The following is a 23,637-nucleotide window of genomic DNA, read 5'->3' on the forward strand; positions in this document are numbered from 1 at the left end:
AGTGAGTGCTGTACCAACAACACCTCCTCACACTCCTTATTTCTCTCCTTTCTCTCTCTCCTTTGTTTCCATGTTTGTGACGGGGGAGAGGCGTGCGCCATAGACCCCAAAGCCAACAGTGATTTCTCAAACCTTAAGTACAAATGGACCCGTATTTGGTTCCATTTGTATACTCTCAGAGTTATAGACCTGTCAATGGTCATTCAGGGCTTGCTTTTAAGATTTCTGGTTGCAACCGCAGGTCCCTATTTAGTATGAAAACCTCCAGCTCATGTCTGTCTGTCTGTCTGTCTGTCCGTCTGACAGTGTGTCACACCTCATGCTCTTCTGACATCACAATGATGCAAATGAATGGCCAAGACAGAATTAATTAGTACTGACCTGTTCTGACATAACAATGATGACTTGACCAGCTCAGCAGAAGGATATAGCTGACCTGTTCTGACATAACAATGATGACTTGACCAGCTCAGCAGAAGGATATAGCTGACATGTTCTGACATCACAATGATGACTCGACCAGCTCAGCGTTCCTAACGGGCCTGGAAATTAAGGCCTGGCCCTAACTGGGCCGGCCCGAGGCCCACTCTGGACTTACTAATTAGCATACATTTTACACCTACCTGGCCCGAAAACATCAATACCAGTAAGACTCCCTAATCGGGAGATAAGCGACCGTCAGGTCACATGTACCGGTATACACAAATAGGCCTGTAAGTACCATTGGTTCCTTCCATGTTGATGACATGACTGTAGACCTAGTGTATACCGCTTTGCATGATTTTAGGGCAAAATCTGTAGGAGCAGTGTCCAGAAATGTGTTTTGCAAGAAAGAGCGTTGGGCGTCTTATGGCCCTATCATCATAGTACAGTCTGCGGTGATAGCTTAGTCTTTTAAAGTCAGAAAACTACAACATTACGTCATTAGCCGCGGTGAAGAGCTATCCCCGCAGACCTAGACATCTCTCCTCTGTTTTTACCTTCAGACAATCTCCCTATCACCCCATTCACTGATTCACTGTGTGCCCCCTGGTTTCAGAGGCACAGAGGCGAGGTGATAGGACTTCACCGTGAGTCAGTGACTATGATGGCTTCCACTTGTTTTCACATTTTTAGGTGATAAAAGTTGAGGTGATAGCTCTTCACCTCGGACTCTAATAAAGCCTTTACTGGTAATATTCCGCTCATTTGCATATCCATCGCAAAAATAGAATTTTGACAAAAATGTCCACCGCAAGCCAGCATGGCTGCATCCTGATGCAGCCATGCTGCATCATCCAAATAGCAGATAGATGTTTAGGGTAGAGAGGCGCTAGGATTCATGTGATTAATGATCAGCGTTTTAGTCTTTGGATCTTATCAGGATAAAATCCTAATGAAAACAAGTTCATGACAGATCACTGTCTTTTGGATTATTATATTTAAACAGGGAGTTCAGTGGACTGTCCAGCAGTGTCCCCTGACTTTTGCCATGTTATAAACATTTCTCACGGACAGGCAACATGGACAGATACAGTAGGCATGGACTGTGCAGACATAAAATGGAGCCTGAGCAGTTGTCTGCCAAGGACCGCGCAGCAGTCATTTTGTCCACCCACGTTGTTTTTCTGGAGATTGAGAATTGGGTTTATATGGACTGGGTTCAACTGAGAAATGCTTCTAAGGCCGGCTACAGACCTAAAGGCACAAAAACGAGTGCGTGTCGTGTGGGGGAGGCGGGGGGCAGGCACAGCGCAATGCATTCCGGATGGGAGTCGAGTGGTTTGAAGTCGAGTGCGAGTCGTGTGGTGTTGTGTGGTTGCGTCCAACTTGCTCACGACTCGCACAGAGACAGTTGTAGGCGAGCACTGGGGAGCAGACAAGCTGCACTTGATGAGACAGAAGGCAGGGTTCAGCTGCCAACCAATAGGAGAGAACCACCGTTCTGCGGCGAAACTGGGCAGAGCACACTTGTAGTCCACTACACTACAGTGCGTTGAGCCTTCGGTCTGCAGTGATCATCGCGCTGTCTCTCCTCTTCCCTCGTTCTCCTGGCCATTTCAAGCCGCTTCTCCCTCCTTCTCCTTCTCCTCGCCACCAACACCGCCAATACAAGCGCCCTTTTGCGTCCTCTAAACAACATTTTGCCCAACAGGTGTCACCAAGCAGCAGCAGTACTGTCCACCGACGCCAACTCCAAAAAGACTACACGCTCGAAATCCACTTACACTTCCGCCTCTCGCTGGACGGCCCACGTCCGCAAAGCATTGTGGGAAATGTATTCTTTTTTGGAACAGACTTTCCAAACGGAACAGACTCGCACTGAACACAGAACGTTCCAGTCTGAGTGCGGCCTCAGAGGACCAGAGTCATACGAATTATATTCATTTGTTATTTCCTCCAGAGGATGCATTATCTTCTCTTTGCTGTGTGAAGTGCCGTAGGTTTGTTGTTGATGACTGTGTACCCCCACAAGGAAGGACATCATTTGTTTGCTCTTTGCTTCCATGACAGTGTGGAAATTGCCAGCTCTCAAGGGTAATGAAAAGAGATCATTTGATTGGTCATGATTGAATCCACCTGCAACACAATACACACCCACTGACAATAGATCGTCTTTGTCGGGTGGAAACCAAAACTGTTACTTTTCCAAAAATGGAAAAAATAACCTGTGTTCTAATGGATCCAAATCCAACGTAGTTATTAGTCACATGCTCTTGTTAACCCATTTAGGCCTAACCTATAGAATAGGGCTAAATCAGAAATTAGCCTACAAAACAAATATGTTGCTACATACTGTACATGTACTGTAAGCCCCTCCCAAACAGCAAAATGTGTTCCCGGCCTTTCCAATTTGTTCAGTACACCCGCTGATCCAACCACTGTAACTTTCACTATGAACAAATCTACGATCTACAACCTCACACTGCATCGTGAGCTTCTAGATAAGCTATTTTTGTAGGGCATTCAAATATGAAGGAAAGAAAAACATAAAAAGTTGAAATATGGGGAAACCTGACAGCAACTCAGCCTAATCCATCTTTCAGTATGTCGCCACTCGCCACTTTGCCACGTTTCTTTCCCTTCTCCAGCCCATATATAAATACCAAATCATCTGTTGCCACAACCCATTTGCCACACTGCACTTCACACCTGTTCACCTGTTTCGCCCCAAATAGGGCCATAAGTATTGAAACTTGATCAGCACCAAAATAACTGTGTTGCCATGATACCTCTCAAGTGACAGATGCTGTGATTACAGATTACATGAGCCAGAATCTGAGATCAAAACCCCCCAGAGCAAAGCATAATATACAGTTGTTACATGCACATAACATTGAACCTTCAGTTGCATGATTTAAGATATCACATATCGTAACCACTCCATAGAAACACAGTACATTCCATAATCAAAAACAAACACAATACTGTAAAATGTAACTACATTCCACAGGGATGAGGCTGGGGAGGTGGAGGTTTTTAACACCGACAGCTGTACAACCAGTAGTGACAGCTAAACACTAAACACGCTAATGAACCGCCTGAGATGCACTAGTCTGTGGGTTAAGAGGATAATGGGTAGATAGCAATGAACACATCCTGCCTTCCGTATAAAAGACCTTCCGCAGGCAAAATTGTTTCCATTCACATCTGTCTCATCATATAATAGTTGGTTTATATAGTGGGTTCCCTCCAACTTTTGCCCATCTTTATGTCACATGTGGTATGTTTAAAGCTGTCTGTATACATTTTTTAAAAACATATGTCTTGTTATTTCAAACTCTAGACCGGTGTCCGTTGGGCACCGACCTACTCAGCAACAATGCAAATAGCTGATGTATAAAGGGATTTTTATATTAACCAACTTTGCAGGGGACCCCCTGGAACCCCCTCAATGAAACCTGCTGGTCCCTGAACCCCACTTTGAGAACCACTGAGCAATACTGCCTTTGGAACTGCAAAATGGACTCATGAATGACCACACTGCTTTCTCTGCAGTCAATTTTCCAAAAACAAAACAAAACTGAATAACAGTTGATCACTGACTGTTGAATACAGTGCTGTACTCCAAAAGTTTAATATGCAAGACAGGGCTCTTAATGCATATTGCTTGTTTGCTCACAAGCTTGCATAATGCCTCATAAGCTTGCAGGCAACTAAAATTGCTTCACTGGGGACTTTATACAAATGCATTAGTATCAAACTGCCGTGCTGGGTCTTCTAACTAATGTTCCATTCTAATTAAGTGGTAATAAGCAACTGGGAGTGTTGTACCGTGAGAGAGATGATGGCTGTGATGTAGTCTCAGGCGTAGGAATATTTCAGCACTGTGTAATGCAACGTTCTCAAAATACAGCATGACCTTGACGCACGGTGGTATTTCATCAAGATGTCTCGAAAGTATTGCTTGTATTTCAACAGGACGCATTGCTATGCAAAGAGGTTCACACAAAATCTTTTTCCTGTTGCCAAGCAACACATCAACTGTCGAGCTGGGGGTCAGGATAGTTCTGTACATAACTTTGCATTTTGTCTATATTGTCCAATCGAGTACAAGTATGAAGACGGTTTAAATGTTCAGACCTCATTTCAGGTTTTAAGGTTTTCACGTACAAAGGTCCACTCTCAAGAGTTACATTTAATTAACTACAAATTAGAACTGCAGACTCACTCCCAATCCTCCACCGTAGACTCGCCTCATCAGACTCCACATTAGCCCGTAGCACTTGCAGTAGCACTTGCCCTAGCTTCGACGACCTTGCAGGCTTGTGGCTAAAATGTAATTTAGATAGCATGTTATCTAGACTGATGCCAGGTCATTAATTATTGAGCTGGCATCCTACAGTGTGTATAGTCTCTATGTACAGTATAGATTATTGGATTTGTTTTGCTGTTGGCTATTCTACTGACTGATGCTTGGTTCTTGGTTTACATATGGTCCTAGATCAGGGGTTTTCGAAAGTGGGTGACGGGGCACCCTGGGGTGCCGCGACGGCAGTCCAGGTAATTTGATAATATTTGGGATTTATGTGGACACTTTAAAAAATATTTAGTATCATTTTAAACTTGAAGTACAAAGTTATTTTCAGTCAGTTCTAACCAAAATGGCTATTATCTCAACGTTTTCCTCGCAACATAATCACTAAAATATCGTCACTGTCGGGCAGAAACCTCGTATCTCCAAGTTTCAAATGTGTATGTCTTTTTGGTAAAGCAAAGCCCTGCTTCATCATACAAGACTGTCGCACAAAACTAGTGAAAACAGCCGATCTACAAGCACACAACGCCTCGCGATGCGAGGCGTTGTGTGCTTGTAGATCTGCTGTTTTCACTAGTTCAGATCATTTTATAGATGATAAATACAAAACAACGGTTTTGGACGTACTAGGTTTCCACCCGACAACGACGATATGCTACAAATATAAGATGCTGGGAGTGAAAATTATAATGTAGGGGTGCCTCGGATTAAAAAAATATTCATGGGGTGCCTTGAGACAAAAAAGTTTGGGAACCCCTGATCTAGACTGATGCCAGGTCATTCATTATTGAGCTGGCATCCTACAGTGTGTATAGTCTCTATGTACAGTATAGATTATTGGATTTGTTTTGCTGTTGGCTATTCTACTGACTGATGCTAGATTCTTGGTTTACCTATGGTCCTAGATGACTATTTCTATGCATTTGATGTCACCTTGCGCTGTGAAGAACTTCTGGGGACTCAGATTATGTCCTTCTTTATTGTAAATCGCTCTGGATTAAGAGCATCCGCTAAATGCCTACATTTTGAATTGAAAATTGAAAATTGAATATTTGACTGCGCTATTAGCTACTATGCCTCTGATAAAAGATTGGTCGGCCGAATAAGCGAAATGACAATGTAATCAGTATATCGTCGTTGTCGGGTGGAAACCTTGTATGTCCAAAAATGTTTGTTTTGTATTTATCATTTTTAAATTGATTTAAACTAGTAAAAACAGCAGATCTACAAGCACACAACGCATCGCACCGCAAGGCGTTGTGTGCTTGTAGATCTGCTGTTTTCACTACTTTTCTGCGATGGCTTTGTGTGATGAAACAGGGCTTTGCTTTGCGAAAGAATGTACAAATTTGAAACTTGGAGATTCGAGGTTTCTGCCCGACAGTGACGATATATCAGTTCATATCAGTAATGCAGGTAAAATATCTCACGATGACTCACAGACTTGTATGTGCTGGCCAGTGAGTCTTCTTTCAGCGGCTCCAACTTCGGACTCTGAAATGAAGAGGCGATAACATGAGAACAGCATAATACAGCAAGTGTAAAAATAGACCCATAACTAGACTCTCAGAATTAAATTAACGCTCAGGGTTTTACTGTGTATGAGAGGCTTTGTTCTTTGCTTTCAAAAAGTGTAGCCTAATGCAGACATCTATCTTTTTAAAAACGATCTTGTGTTGCAATTATTTTCACACACATTGTGAGTTTAAAGATCGTCTAATTTTTTCCTCTTTTTTTGTGGGGGAAATATTTCAACTATAATAACATGCCTAAAATAGGGATGCCAGATTTAAAGTGGTTGAATGCTCTTTTTGGTCTAATATTTCAGGAGGCTGTTTTGACCTAATGCGTTCCATTCCATTATTTATCCTTTTTTTTATACTTTCCATATTTTATCTCACAGCAGTGAATGCAAAGATAACATGCTCTATTATTATTAGTATTATTATTATATATTTTTTCCCATCATTTATTGAGCAGTGACATAAGTTACTTAATGTACAGCAGTCGAGTTAAGTCAGTTGCTTCCATCAGATTACAATGGTATCTTTGATGAGGAAAGCAACCCATACATTTTTCACTGAAAGGAATCTGCACCAAGTTGAAGGCTAACAATCCTTCTCAGCAATTGTCCAAAAAGGACATTTCGTACGGCGGTACAAGGATCTCATTTCTGATGCTTGCTCTCATTTTGATATACATCCACACAACCATACTCTATGTGGCGTGACTGAAGGACTGAATAATGAGTATGTGAAGAGACAGAGCACGAGCTAGATATAAAGGTTATTGTGCTGTGTGCGAGAGATTTGTCAATAGATATTGCAGTGCCCTACATACCACACCTTACGGTAGGTTATGATTAGCTTTGATATTGCCTCCCCCACCCCCCCACTCTCCCTTGGCAGAATCGGAGAATGAAATAAAACAGGTGCAAGATAGATTGAAAAAAGGTGACCTGTGTGGAGAGAAATGGCCATATAGATGGTGTTAGGAAAGGAGCTAATATAGAAGGGAGAGAGACTAGGGAATGAGACAGGCAGAATTGGGAAGCCAGAGAGCGTGACAGAAAAGGTCAGGGAAAGCGGAGAGAGGTGAATGAGAAGCGCTGCGTAAGCCTTATGACTTGCAGAATGTACCGCGGCGTTACTTTCCATTCTGTTATTGTGCTCCTTTTAAGTCCTCCCTTTTGCTCACATGGCAGGTTTCCCACCTGCATAAGAAGCATTCTGCCTCCCAGTGCTCCACAGTGCCATCTTTGCATTGCACATGTTATATACGCCTTGTAGCGAACAGGTATTCATGCACCTTATGTATACTGTATATTGATATGACTCCCTTCCTGTTGTTTTTGATCTGTGTTCCTTTCTTCTCTGTTCCCTCCTTGCCTATATTCCAATGTTGACTTGAGAGCTTGCACAAACTGTTATTCATGTACTCCTTTACACCTGTAATCATGGGAAGTAAAATGTATTCTGATTCTGAAAATCCATTACGACACTGACAGTCAGTGTCAGTTTAAGCTAAATGGAATTATTTTTTAGATCAGCTTGGGTTGTATCCACCAGGACCAGCTAGGAGCCGCAAAAAAAGGAACCAGGTCACTTCTCAGGGTATGACTTACTGACTGTAACCCGAGAACTGACAACACCTTGGCTTTACCACGATGGGAATGTTTAGTACCTGACACTCCAGCTTGTCCAGAAGCTGCTGCAGCCTGTTGACCTGAGAGCACCAGGTCTCACCGTTCTCCAAGCTCTCACCTGGATATGCACACAGTGGAAGAGAGCAGTCCTTTTTTTCTCTTTCTCTCTTTTTCTCTTTCTCTTTCTCTCTCTCTGTGTATAAGACAGGTCATGGCTTTTCAATGCGCAGGAACACATTGAAAAGACTATTAGCAGTTTTGTGCTGTCATGAGGGCTAGCAGATATTAGAGTTTCTCGCTCTTTAGCCCTTTATGAGCAGAAGAGGAACAACATAAGTAATTGGCTTTACAAAAGTCATGTGCATGAGTGGATTAGTTGGATAATGCTGCCAGGAGAATATTTTCTGCCAATAATAATTCTGTAGAAAAGCCCTAATGACAGCCATGGGAAGCAGCCATGCATGGACCATTGCCTTACAAACATAAATATATATATTTTTGTTAGTAGTATAGTATTTTATTATTTTCATTATTATCATTTCCACTGCTTTCAGCATGCATTTTTGTACTTTACTTTATTTCATAACTTTTTCTCCTTATATAGTATTTTATTATTTTCATTATTATCATTTCCACTGCTTTCAGCATCTTTATTTTTTTCTTTATTTTTATTTTTTCCTCGCATTATGTTTCCCTCAATGGCACTATCCATTCTCTCTCTCTCTCTCTCTCTCTCTCTCTCTCTCTCTCTCTCTCTCTCTCTCTCTCTCTCTCTCTCTCTCTCTCTCTCTCTCTCTCTCTCTCTCTCTCTCTCTCTCTCATATTGTGGCTAGGGAAATTGTGGCTATCTCTAGGCTGCCCACCCAAATCCTTGGGCCTATGGGGTTAAGGTTTTATGGGCGGGGTGTTCCTTTGTTTTGTATGTTTGCTTGCCCGTTGCTGTTGTTATGTTGTTGTATTTGTCTGTTCTATGTCTGTTATATGTATGTTCGTCCTGTCTTGTATGTTCTGCATTGTTGCTTAATTCACTACTGTTTTGGATCTATGCTGTTGATTGGGTCAGGAAATGTATTCTCTACTAACTAAAATGGATAGTATAAAAGGAATTAAAATTATTCATATGAATATTAGGAGCCTCAGACCTAAAATCGATCGGTTGAGGACTTGGGTGGAACAGCACAAACCCCATGTTATTACACTTTCAGAAACCTTTCTTAATAATAAGATATCTAATAATGAAATCAAACTGACCAACTATGTCATTTACAGAGCCGATAGAGGAACAAGGTGTGGTGGTGTAATTACATATGTTTTAGCAGATCTTGCTTCAGAACTAATTCTACCTTCAGTGGAGCCTGTTAATTTTGAAAGCATTTTTGTGAAGATCATTTTACACGAAAACAAATATTTAACTATCGGAAACATCTATAGACCTCCGTCAGCTCCTGCTGACTCTTTCAACTGTATAGTCTCTACTATCAACTCTATCAATGATAAAAACGAACTGATAATATTAGGTGACTTTAACCGTGACTGGCTGGATAAAGCCTCTAAAAATGCTAAAACCATTATTGGGAATTTGAACCTGACCCAGCTAATAACTGAGCCTACGAGAGTCACTCTCACATGCCAATCCTTGCTAGATTGGATTCTGGTCTCACACCCAAATCGAATTATTAAATCAGGTATAACATCTGATTGCTTTAGCGATCATTGTATGGTGTTCTGTATATGGAAAATTAGACTACCCAAACTTCCTCCAAAATTAATAAAGATTAGGCAAGACAAAAAAATCAATGTTGATGAGTTTATTAGTGATCTAATTTCTGTCAATTGGGACCGTTACCAAATTATTTCAAATGTTCACGAGGCTTGGAGTTTCTTACATTCTGAACTCAGTAGAATCATCGACAAGCATGCTCCTTTCAAAACCATAAAGGTCAAAGGTAGCCACCTTCCGTGGGTCACATCTGATCTAATTTGCATCTTCAGGCAGAGGGACAAGGCATGGGCCTCATTTCGCAAGACAAGGGATCCTGCAAATTGGGAAATATACAGACATTTACGTAATAAAAGTAAATTAATGACGAGGAATGCTAAATCAAATTATTATAAATATTCTCTTAATCGTGATTTCAATAATCCTAAACAATTTTGGAAAAAAATAAAATCAATAACGAATTCATCCGACAAAAAGGATCACTGCAATCAATTAAAAATCAATAACACCATAATAAATAATCCTCTTCTGGTAGCACAGGCCTTTAATCGGCATTTCTCCTCTGTCTGTACTCCCTCAATGCCAGATCCTTATGTCATTTATAACAATACTTCACCCTGCCATAGCTCCTTCTCTTTTAAGAAAATATCACCACTTGAGGTTCTGAAAGCCATTAATGACCTTAAACTGTGTAGTGGCCCTGGCTTAGATGGTATAGAAAATAAATTTCTGAAACTTGCTCCACACATTTTAATGTATCCTCTCGCTGATCTCTTCAATCTGTCACTATTAACTCATGAAATACCTTCCATCTGGAAGTGTTCAAAAATCACCCCTCTGCACAAAGCGGGTAATACACTAGATCCTAATAATTACAGACCTATTTCAATTATCTGCTCTATAGCAAAAATCTTTGAAAAATTAATCCATAATCAATTGACTAATTACCTCAGCAATAACAATATATTATCACCTGTTCAATCAGGTTTTCGCTCCAACCATTCTACAACCACTGCTCTGTTAAAACTCACAAATGATATATTTTCATCTTCTGGCAATAGTAATCTCACAGGTGCGATCTTTATTGATTTAACCAAGGCATTTGATTTGGTCAACCATTATCTTTTATTAGACAAACTTTACGCTATTGGTCTATCACGCAATGCCCTTCTCTGGTTTAATGCTTATCTCCATAATAGAAAACAATGTGTGGTTATACAGGGCAGCAATTCAGATCTAGCTGTGCAGGAACAAGGGGTACCTCAAGGTTCTACCTTAGGCCCACTATTGTTTTCTATTTTTATCAATGATCTTCCGTTAATATTTATGGATTGCAATGTTCAACTCTATGCAGATGATACAGTCATTTATACATCACAATCCACCCTAGCACAAATTCAGTCAACATTACAATCAAATTTCATTCAGCTCGAATTATGGCTTTCAGCCAATAAATTACTTATAAATAAAACTAAAACTAAAACTATGCTTTTTGGTACAAATCAAAATCTGGCATCTAAGACATTACAACAAACATTTAATATTACTTGTTTTGATGGCACACAACTACATAGAGTTGAACAAATAAAATATCTTGGTCTATGGCTGGATTCAGAATTATCATTTAAATGTCACATCGATAACATTGTTAGAAAAATAAACTATAGCACTGGGGTTCTCTTTCACAATAGAAAATGTTTTACACTGTCAGTTAGAAAAAAACTGGTCATGCAACTTATTCTTCCAATGATGGATTATGCGGATGTAGTCTACCAGACTGCTCCAAAAACTAACCTCCTTCCACTTAACACGTTATTCAACCGTGTCTGCAGATTTGCCCTTGGCTGTCCATATACAACTCATCATTGCACCATGTATGAAAATCTCAACTTGCCATCTCCCACAGTAAGACGACAGCAGCATTGGTTACAGTTTATTTTCAAATGTATTTTCTATAATTACCCACAATATCTTAAACAATATATGGACCCTTACACCTCTAATCATCATCTTAGACACTGCGTACAGACTTATTTTACAATTCCATCTAATATAACTAAATCAGTTGGTAAAAAATCCTTTAGATTTAAAGCTCCTTCCGATTGGAACAACCTTCCTGTTCATATTCGATCAATAACTTCCTTTCAACTATTTAAAACAGCGCTGTCCTCTTACTTTGAGACTAACTGCTCATGCTTTCATTAATCCTTATTAACAGTATAACAGATCCTTTGACGCAATGATTCTTATATGTGCTATGTTGTATGTTGTATGTTTGTATTTGTGTCCCCCCTTGTTGATGCTGTTTGATTTGTCCTGTTATGTTTAGTGCTGTTTTGTTTTGTTTCACTTGTTTGTTTTGTTTATTTGTTTAGTTTTTGTTTGTTCTACACAGATACTGTACGTATCTGCAACTTGAGGATGTCCTTGAAAACGAGATGGTTCATCTCAATGGTTTATTCCTAATAAAGAATTTCAATATATATTGCAAACCATTTACTGATGAAAAACGCAGTGCCGATTTTCGCTACATTTCCCAGGCCATATCTGAGAGATGCATAGAATGTAAGACTAGTCACAATACATACACAGCAAATTACTGCTTTATAAACATATCCCAGTGGTTTAGAAACATTATCAAAACCTACAGTTGCGGGGGGGTATCATGGCACCCGCATCTTTAATGATCAATCAATCGCCTGTAGTTTTGTTATTTTCCCTCTATTTGAAAATGGTTGATAATGTTCTGATAACTTTAGCCTATAATGACTCAAAATAAGGATGGCCGGTGTGAAAGTGGTTAAAGAAAAACACTGAACAAAATGTTTATGTACAGTATGGAGTTCCACACATGTGAACAACAAAGGCAGAAATAAATGCCAGTTATGTTTATCAGCGTCTAAACCTTTTCATGATTGACGAGACCCCCAAAATAATCATATTTTAACTAGCCCCCCCCCCCACCCTACAAGCACTAAGTTGAGGCATTACATTTTGTATAGCACATTTATATTGTGAAAATGGCAAATCTACATGCTCACAACGTTGCGAGGTGTTGTGAGCATGTAGCTATTTTCACAATGTCTGCCTCTAATATTTGACAATTTGGCCAATGTTTAATTTATCATTTTAGACATATTAAAAAGTCCTTAAATTAAATTGTCACTTTAGAAATGTGCATATACTGTTGCACATTACGTTATTCATCTGGGGACCCCCCCCCCCCCCAAAAAAAAATAATTGGGGGGGTCCCGAGTCCCGACCCACATGTTGAGAACCACTGCCCTATATAGTCACATCCCATGGGATGTGAGTATTACCTGCAGTCAGTGTGTCTGAGTAGGGATCTGATGGTCTCGTGGGATGTGTGTATTACCTGCAGTCAGTGTGCCTGAGTAGGGATCTGATGGTCTCGTGGGATGTGAGTATTACCTGCAGTCAGTGTGCCTGAGTAGGGATCTGATGGTCTCGTGGGATGTGTGTATTACCTGCAGTCAGTGTGCCTGAGTAGGGATCTGATGGTCTCGTGGGATGTGTGTATTACCTGCAGTCAGTGTGCCTGAGTAGGGATCTGATGGTCTCGTGGGATGTGTGTATTACCTGCAGTCAGTGTGCCTGATGGCGACAGACACAGGCTGTTGTGGGCCCTGCGACCACAAGGCTTGTCGTTCCTGTGTAGCGCTGTCAGCTCGGGTGCGTCCGCCTCGCTCCTGCTATGCCGCAGAGTGGCAGAGAAGGCAGTTAGAGGCCCGGAGAGATAAGTAAATGTCAAGGGGAAAAAAAGATGGGGAGTTAACTGTCAGAGTGAATGTTAAAAAACAGCAGGAGGAATGACACGGGCGGTATTAAGTAGGCAATGAAAAAGTGGAATTAAATAGAGGTAGGAAGTCAAGAGATTGATAGAGAGGAAGGAAGGGCCCTATTTTGAAGCACAGTAAGCGGTGTAGCCGGTGCATGGTGACGAACTTTATGTATTTTCTGGATAGGAGACGGGTTACCTATCAGCAAATGTGTTGTAGGTGGATTCAGTATTGATCGCTTTTTATTTCTTTTAAGAGCAGTGGAACTGTGCATAAGGGGCATAGGGGTCGTTTCCACATGTCCGAAAAAACCATTACTTTTCAGTAAATGGCAAAAAGCTATTCCCATGTAGATATTATTGAGTCACAGGCTGTTTACCTTTAACTTTACTTTCATTTTCTGAATTCTACTCTTTTGCATCACTCTTGTACGACTAAGTAAGTACTGTTGGAACATGTTGAAGCTGAAACATGGAGATAAAAGGTTTCTGCCCGACAGCAACAAAATGTAATTTCTCCCAAGAGCAAACTGATGATGTCCTTGTGCGGGAGGTGCAGAGTCGCCAACAGTGAATCTACAGCACCTGCTCAGACAGATGGCCAAGACTAAATCATAAGGCCAAAGTCACCAGATAAACTATGTGGACGGACGTCTTAATAAAGTAAAAAGGAGTAAAACAGATGTCGGCCTCAGAGGTCCAGGCAGCAACAACTATGTGCATACCTGTCCGTGTTATGAGACAATAGTCTGTCTGTGAAATTGAAAGCAGGCTTTGAAGACATCTATCTGGGTGTGCTACCTAGGGGTGTAACGGTTAATCAAACTAATCGATTTAAGGCGATTATATTAAATAATCAAATCGAATGAAATAATATTTTCAAGATCCACAAGTTCACAACACATTGCGATGCGACTCGTTGTGAGCTTGTAGATTGGCTATTTTCCCTATTTTTGCAGACACTGTGGTTAATTCAGACTAATCAATTTAGCTGGTTATAAAAATGTATTGAAAATGTTCATGTCAATTCGATAGTTGCAGCCCTAGTGCCTCCACCAACTAAAGTGATGACTGATGAAAATAGCAATGGACAAGCACACAACTCAATATATGCCAGCCCAAGCAGGCGCGCAGCGGACCTTGCAAAGTGCGTTCCTCATTGACGCCAAAATTGCAGTTTGCTGCTGCTGGATTTCAACTGACCCCTATCTGGGAACCCATTCAGTCAAAGACCAGCAGGGTTTCTTGGTCCACATCCCCCCGGGTGCTTCTGTGTTTATTCCCACTAACAACAAACCGGTATTGTATGTTTAGTTCGGTGGTGCTGCTAACAGCAGAATCTGTCTTGAGAGATTAGCAAACGGCACACAGCCCACTGCACCAAGAGTCCCCAAATTACCAAGCACACGAAGCCGGGGAAAACAGACACACACCACTGTAATTTGGGAAACTGTCAAGTTGGCCATCCAAAAATAGGAGGGATGGGTGCCGGTGGAGGAAAATTGGCAGAAGAGTGAGAGAGAGCAGATGGAGGAAATAACTGCACAGTGCTGCACTGCAGCGTTCAGCAACACTGTTTATCTGAATATTGTTCTTATCATGTAGGGACTTATTCACTTTGTCCCCACTCCTTTGGGGTATTTCTTTATACAGCATAGGCCTATTTGCACACACTTACAGTTTACAGTTTAGGCATTTAGCAGACGCTTTTAATCCAAAGCGACTTACAATAAGTAGGTAATACACATCACTATAATAAGCAAGATAATATGTCAGTACATTAACAACCATATAACAAATTCATAGGAATATCAATCTAGAAAACAATAACATAGGTAGACCACGCACCTAATCAGTAAAAAAAAAAAAAAAAAAAATGCTATCTAGCTTCATGTATGGTCACTGAGGGAAGGGGGAGTGTTACGGTAGTGATATGGGTTTAGTTGGAGTCCCTGGCACAAAAGAATACTAATAATTTAGAAGTTTGTAGAATCAGCCTCAGGTCTTAATAGGTTAAATGTGTCCTCTGCATTTACCCATTCTAACAAGTATTTGGCACAACTAATAGAACATCCAGGCACTGGTTAGTTGTTAAGTGTTGTACACTTCGACACATACAGCTACATGTCGACTGAGTGAACCGGGGGTGAACCAGCTACCTTCTGATTCCGAGGCATTTCTACCCACCAGATATTGCTGCCACATGATATTTCTATTTGATGGATTATACTACCACATGCATGGACAGCTGCAGATAACTGACAGCTGATTCAAAACAAGAGTGGTGAGGAAGAAGATCTGTACCCACAGATATATATATTTTTTTTTTCTCATTATTTTATCTATCAAAAAGTAAATAGGCTCCTGATAAGAGGCCTTAGATGCCTTATCACTATCAGACCACATCACACTTACATCATGTGGCATGCAGGTGTAGGCAGCACTAGGCAGGTTACAAAAGAACCTGACTGCATGACTCAAAGGAAAAGAAGTCATGGCATCCACATGTAAAAATGCATTCCATCCAACCTTTGCCTCCCATGGCGGAGGAGGAATACTTAGAACGTTTTCTGTGGCATCTCGTTCTTAAAAAAAATACACCTCCTTGGTTTTAGATAAATAGACCTTTATTGATCCTGTGGGAGGAATTCAGTTGTTTTATAAGACTTGAGAATATGAAAAGAAAACTAAAATGTGGTTATCTGCTGTTGTGGCCTGTGGGGGGAGGGGCGGAGTAATGCGTGCATATCGCTGTGTTCTGAAAGTGTAGCCACAGAGAGAAGCTGTCCGCACTTGTTGCATTTGCATTTCGGAAACAAATTTTAAAACCAGCCATTGGAGGTGTAAAAAGTATAAAGATTCGGCAACTCTGTGTTCTATAACCAGTTAAAATGTGCAAGTATTTTCAAGCAGACTGGTTGGTTCTTAACTTTTGTTTAAACTTTAACGAGTGCATTTTCTCCTTGTGTGATACTCAACACAGGATTTAAGAATCCTAGGGCTAAATTATTAGTACCACAACCAATAATAATTATAACTTTATAATTTTTATAACTTGATAATTACTTTTTAGTATTAACTCATTGAATGCCATTTCAAGATGGCCCCCAAGTACCAGACTGCCACTATCCTAGATTTCTAGTGCACGGATCAATTTTTAGTGCACGGATCGTGCACGCCCATGCACCATGGCCCTCATTTATCAATGGAGTGTAAAAAATGGTCTATTTTTTTCACCAAATTTTGCGTAGGGCAACGTGTGCACGGCATTTATCAATGCTTCCTAAACAGACACACCTGGCGTACATTTGATCCCAGCGTTGATAAATGCGCAGGCTGAAATTTAAATAACACGCCCTTAATTATTCTCGAAACGCCCCGATTTTACGACTAGAACGACCTGAATACGACCCAACAACGAAAGGAAAGCCAATAGAAGAGTGTCCACGTCCCACACAGACCACGCACACATGCACGCATGCAGACACGCACGCACACACCACCAAGCCCAGCAGCATTTAGGTTCACTGTGGAACCATTACCATTTATTTTGTATAGTAGCCTAAGCTTGCAGCCTACATGAGTGACACCACACACCAGTCATTGTCACAAATGGAATATATTAATTTAACCCAATATCGGCGACGCTGCAGTGCGCGTTTGAGTGGTTACAAAAAAAAGAAGAAAAAAAAGAACGCAAAATCATGTATTCCCGAAACCACAGGATGCCGTGCATGCGATGTTACTGAGAGATACTGACAAGGAGGCAGTTATAATCTGAAGGTTTGAAGCGTTGGGTGGGTTTTATCCTTAATACATAACTCCATAAGAGGACACACTTGTATAATACCTCACGGTCCACGAAAAGAATGTCACGGTCTCACTCTCACCACGTCGGGTTTCATCATTAACTCCAGCATAGTGTAAGCCTATTACAGTACTGTAGCGACTGTATAAATCGAGAGACCCCACAGTTACGTTTTGGATATAAATTTAACCCAATTTCGGCGACGAGCACAATGCGCGTTTGAGTGTTTGAACTTGCAATCATGCACCGTTCCCGCATGGGCGGGTCTTCTCCCCGCAGCGTGCGTGTGTTGGGCTGGGCACAGCCAGGTTTGGACCTTCGGGTTTTATCCATATTTAAAAGGACTCGCGTCACTGTATAAATTGGAGGCTCACGCCTCACGGTAAATCACAGCGGCGCCGCGCTGGACCCGAAAATGCTCTCGCATGCGTTCGTAGGCTATATCTGTGCTTGTTCTGAGCCAGGTCTGCAATCTTAAGATTTAGACTGTTAAAGCACTTAACAGTAGATTGCTTCTATATTGCTAGATTTTAATTGCTTGTCATTGTAACTTGGAAATAAAATCGGCGTGCATGTCTATGATGTAGCTGGCTATAATAGGCTATGCTTTTATAAAATGTAATATTTTCACAGGATTATTTATTATTGTGTTGGATATACATTTTCGAGTGGATACATGTGTCCATTGCCTGTCAGATAGTTAGACAATGCTGCTCTGCACGTCTACAATGGAACAAAGTGGTGTAGGATGATTCCTACACCACCTCAGGACTTGACGTGAGATTTGATCCTACCCTAGACCAAAGTCAAAGTCAAGTTGAAATGATAAATGTCGAGACTTCCCTAAATTTCGGTGTACACCCAAATTTTGATCTGCACCACGTTGATAAATGAGGGCCCATATGTGTAGTACTTTTTAACAGCTTTCAAACAAAAAAATCCGCTTGGAAATCCGTTCAGGCATTCATGAGTTACAAGCCTTCAAAGTCAGACAAAACAGCCATTTTTGACATTTTGAAAGATGTGTTTGTTTGTTATGGGGCTACACATGCAATTTCACAATTGCGATCATGCCTAATACATTTGAGGCATTTTAGAAATTTTTTTATAAAAAAATTTTTTGAAAAAAAAAAAAAAAAAAAAAATGGCTTCCAACTCGGGAAACTCGGGCTCTGGCAGCCTGGGACTACTGTAATAACTCTGGAAACTCGGGCCTTGGCAGTCAATGAGTTAACAAAATGTATATATTAATATTAATGTTAATATTCAAATATATTCGTTATTCGGGCCAATTTTAAGACCAATATTCGAATTTCATTTCTGAGGAATATTGGCAGCTCTTGTGACTACAGGGTTAAAGTAGCTGACAATCTAGAAAAAGCCTGCAGGAAAGAAAGGAGATACAGGAGCTAGGTCCGCACGGGCTGGCATAAACACCATATCAAATAGCCCCTGGCCTGAGAGGATGCGCCTCTCTTCAGCCAACAATCTGAATTAATTTTTCACTGCCTCAAGACAAGGGTCGGCGATAAACATCACTGTTTGGCAAGAGACTGTCATTGCCGGGATGGAAAACAAACACAAGCTCACTCATCATCGAGGAAAAGGTGGTGAAGCAGAGCACTAACACAGCCGATTACATCGATATCAGGGTGTTGAAACAATGATCGGCCCAACTGAGTAGGATGTTTGAATCCCTCTTTCAATGCTTACTGGATACCCATCACTGAGTGTGGAAAAAAAATCAATCATGGTCCCCCTCCCCAAAGTCCCTCATCCATCTTCTCTTAATGATTATAGGCCAATTTAAATCCCCTCATTGGTACTATTAGCTAAATCACCACAGAGGATTACCAAACCTCTCATGTATGCACTCATGTAAGCAGATCCTGGAACCACAACATATTTGCTTATCGCTCTGCAAGAGGGACAGACAATGCCATTGCAACACTTATAAACATTCTGTATTATGCATCTGGAGCGTTGTAACACATGCACAGTCCTGCTTGCATAATTTGTCTTGTGCAGCAGGCTGACCGACTGAAAAGAGCAGTTTGAACCATGGAACTCAAAGGGTAAAGGGCTTTGCACACAGGACCGTTGCGTTTTTTCCGTTTGCTGCATGATTAAAATGCATTGGATTTGGTGTGCAATGCTGTGCAGAATCCAAAAAGGAGTCATAAAAGGAGTGATGAGTTTTTTTACCACATGCGACAAGACGCACAAATCGAACTGGGTTCGATCTGGAAAAAACGCACAGCCGCAGCCACCTGCCGCATGGCAAATTCAGAGCCGGTGTGCATGAGGTCATAGAGAATCATTGTTTTCTTTAAAGAAATGAAATCGTCCTTTTTTTTCCGTGCTGAAAAAAAACACGTCTGTGTGCAATGCCCTTAAGAGTAGGCAACACCACGACAGAGGTATGTTTTACCTCTCTTGGTACACCATAGGGCAGTGCTCTGTCACCTGTGCCATATATTGCAGATTGTCTATTTTCACTATTAAATAGTGCTTAAGTGATTAATTCATAATCCATTTAGTGGTAAGTTTGGGTCCCATGCAGGGAGATGACAAATTCATCGGGGTCTCCGCTGAAGAGGTTTGGGAACGAATGCAGTAGATAACCCCAAATTAAAAACTAATGAGCAAACAAATGTATTCTCCTGGCAGCAACTCAATGAGTAGCCATGGGGAGTCTGGGGAATTACAGCTGTCACTAGGGGGATGTGAAATGCACTGATTGTATTTGTATTATTACAAGTGTTGGTATACAGTTATTGACATGCACTTTAAATGTCAGCCTTGTCTGTGATAGGTGTAGAGTCTGTAGACCTTTACTGATCCTGAAATTGTGTTATGATATTTATGGCTGCTATATAGATGATCTTGGATTATTGTTAAGATAGCAATTGAGAGAAAGGGGAGAGAGAGAGAGAGAGAGAGAGAGAGAGAGAGAGAGAGAGAGAGGAGCAGAGGGTTAAGAAGAGTACAGTGTGAGGATACAGTGGAGAATGGAGGTGAATGAATCCAACTCATTTCCAATCAATACACAGGTTTAAGCACGTGCACACGCACGCACGCACGCACGCACGCACGCACGCACGCACGCACGCACGCACGCACGCACGCACGCACGCACACACACACACACACACACACACACACACACACACACACACACACACACACACACACACACACACACACTCTCTCTCTCTCTCTCTCTCTCTCTCTCTCTCGCTCAAAGCCACAGAATCCTTAAATGTCTCCTTGTGTGTGTGTGTGTGTGTGTGTGTGTGTGTGTGTGTGTGTGTGTGTGTGTGTGTGTGTGTGTGTGTGTGTGTGTGTGAGAGAGAGAGAAAGAGAGAGAGAGAGAGAGAGAGAGAGAGAGAGAGAGAGAGAGAGAGAAAGAGAGAGAGAGTGAGTCAGTACCTGCCTGAGTGCGTATGTGCGCGCAGCCTCCTGCTGACAGTCCACAGGGAGGGCATTACTTGGGAGGTACTCATGCTGAGACATGCCTGGTGCCAAAAGGCCACTGTGGCATAAAGCATAAACCCTGTGCGGACGAGGTGGATGCTGCTCCAACACTTACACACACATCCCCAGTGTTAACCACAGTAACCCTGCATATCGTAGTTTAGACAGAGCCGAACCGAAATAAATTCGGCTCTAAAAGTGGAGTATGCATCCGCCCTTAGAATGACCCAATTAAGGGATATTATGTGCCAAAATGGTATGCTTTTCTATAGGCTTTTCAAATCAATCGCCAATACTGTAGATGGACATTTAAAATGTTGTCAATAATTCACTTCCTGTTTAAGACTTTTTGGGGGCACCCCTTCTAGGATGTCTAAGGATGACCCAAGGGACATACAGGTATGTGCCAAATTGTATGCTTTTTGGAGATTCTTTTTGGTGTCTTTTGAGTTAATGGTCAACAGTTTAGGTGGCCATTAGAATTTTGCCCATAACTCACTTCCTGTTTAAGACTTTTTTTTTGGAGCATCCCTTCTAGGATGTTTAGGATGACCCCTGCCCCCCCCCCCCCCTCCCCCCTTCTGCTTCTTCTTCCCTTTCTTTTTCTATGGAAATAACAATATCATAGAACTTGCACGAAAACAAACGTAACCTGTGACCAGTGAATAAAGCTGATTCTGATTCTCATTACTATGTGCTTCTTTTTCTCTGAAGTTAACACCGTCCTCTCTCTCTCTCACTTGAATTGTCTCTCTTTCAGACTCATATCGACCTCTCTTTAATTGGTTTGGTTGTGAAGGGCCTTGTAGCCTACTATTGAAAAGAGCTATAAATTGAGTTAACCGTTATTACTCCTTCCTCTCTCTTGCTCTCTTTAAGCACCTCCAATTACGCACGCCCACACACGCACGCACGCACGCACGCACACATATACACACACACCTGTCTCTTCACTGTCTCTGCGGGAGAGCAACTATAATGAGTTGTTTGTAGCTTAAAAGCTCTCATTCATGCTGCACCACTTTCCTTTCTTCTTTACCACTTTTGCAGTGTGCAGAAAAAAAAGACAACTGACCTCATCATATGCCCATATACGTATAGAGGCATAATGGAGATCCGGTTGTCCAGAACCTCCGATCGACCGTTAATTTTGTTTTGACATATATATGATATTTGAATCCAATAAAGTAAACGAACCAATCCATAATACTGTATCAGTGTCTTTGATGAGGTCAGTTGTCTTTTTTTTCTGCACACTGTATAGCTTCAATCATCTAAATGATTACTGGGCACAGCTATATTGAGTACTGTATTACTTTATGCATACCTCATTAAGTAGGCCTGAAGGCAGCGACATCATTTCAGAAAATGATAACTGATGGACTGTCTGTTAACGGAGCAGCATTTTGGGTGGCAGTGACTGAGTTTACGTAGGTAGAAAGGTGGCCTGGGAATCGGGAGGTTGATAACAGTTCAAAGCAGCTGTCGCAATCACCAAAGCATTAATTGTGCTTTAAGGGCACAGCTTGAATGACAGCCTACAAGACTTTAACCTTGAACAACACAACTTCCTATCTTTCCTGTGGATTTTTCCATGGCAGTAGCACAGATGTAGCACTGCTCTTCTCTGTCAGCGCCATCATGGCAATGCACACAGCACACTACACTCAAGGCTTTAAGATTAAAGGTTTACACTAGCAGATAATCGGGGCATGAAATCTGGTAGCATCACACACTACAGGATAATCGTTTAAGATTCTCTTACCAGATAATCTAAACATGCACAGACTACACATCTCAGCTTATGTGATCACATGCGGAAGCAGAAGTAAACATTTGGATGTGTGTGTGTGTGTGTGCGCGCGCGCGTGCGCACGCGTGCGCGTGTGCGTGTGCGTGTGCGTGTGTGTGTGTGTGTGAGAGAGAGAGAGAGAGAGAGAGAGAGAGAGAGAGAGAGAGCGAGAGCGAGAGTCCAAACATCGGCTATCTTTCTCTGGGCACGTACCTTTTAGGCGAAGCCCGAACTGGCGAAGTGGGGAAATGTCCGATACCGTAGCGATCTGGCGAACGTCTTCTGGACAGGGCGTTTATCGTGCGCTTAAATATAACGATTGCATTCACCACGGCTTCGTAACTCGCGCGGCGCTCCGCCGGCCGCGCGGCCCTGGCCCGCTCTTCGCGGCCACTCGCGCCTGCGGCGCTCGGGGGCGAAGAGCAGGACCAAGGTCCGCTGGCCTTCGCGCCGCTTGCAGTGTCGTGGACAATCGATTCGCCAGATCGCTACGGTAGGAGACAAATCCCCACTTCGCCAGTTCGGGCTTCGCCAGAACAGGACTTTCCCCTTTCTCTTGGTCTCCCGCGGTGCTGTTCCATATCAGCAGTGATCCAGATAAATATCAAACATTTTTTTAAATACCGGTAGTTGGGATTGCCCCGACTGTCCTGTGAGCAAACTCAGCAGGGTTAAGATTGGATCTTTGAACCCTCACACTACTAGACGATATCACACCCCCGATCTAGACGCAGCCCCCCCGGAGGGTCGTTAAATGCACCCATTATCTGCTAGTGTAAGGCCACCTTAGACAACCAGTGACTTTGGACAGGTACTAGACACTGCCAGAGACATACATTTTTGCTCTATAGTATAGTTTAAAAAACAGATATTACATGCATAATATACATTTAGTATAGTATGTCTCTAATTCTCCACACTATTCTGTATATCGTCGTTGTCGGGCAGAAATCTTGTATCTCCATACTGTATGTACACTTTTTATGTTTTCTTCCCCCATAAATTAATGCTTTGTTGTACAAGAGTGTAACGCAAAAGGAGAGGCAATAGCCGGCGCCGCTCTACAAGTTTACAGCGTGGCGCATCGTGACACATTGTGAGCTTGTAGATCTGCTATTTCTGATAAATGTGTTAAATGGAATCTTACAGGTCTGTAAC

At 41.8% G+C, this 23,637-nt stretch overlaps 1 protein-coding gene across 1 annotated transcript in view; it reads right to left on the reverse strand.

Annotated features, from left to right (window-relative positions):
* The window catches only part of necab3 (N-terminal EF-hand calcium binding protein 3), a gene marked incomplete at both ends in the record, with an annotated part of 68,833 nt that overhangs the window by 11,988 nt on the left and 33,208 nt on the right, over positions 1-23,637 (reverse strand). Inside the window, 3 exons of the mRNA XM_080727862.1 lie at positions 6,179-6,232; positions 7,922-8,001; positions 13,204-13,313. Coding sequence (XP_080583988.1) covers positions 6,179-6,232; positions 7,922-8,001; positions 13,204-13,313 — 244 coding nt within the window. The remainder of the gene's footprint in view (positions 1-6,178; positions 6,233-7,921; positions 8,002-13,203; positions 13,314-23,637) is intronic.

This window comes from Nannobrachium achirus (genome assembly GCF_963921795.1).
Source record: "Nannobrachium achirus genome assembly, chromosome: 6".
NCBI lineage: Eukaryota > Metazoa > Chordata > Actinopteri > Myctophiformes > Myctophidae > Nannobrachium > Nannobrachium achirus.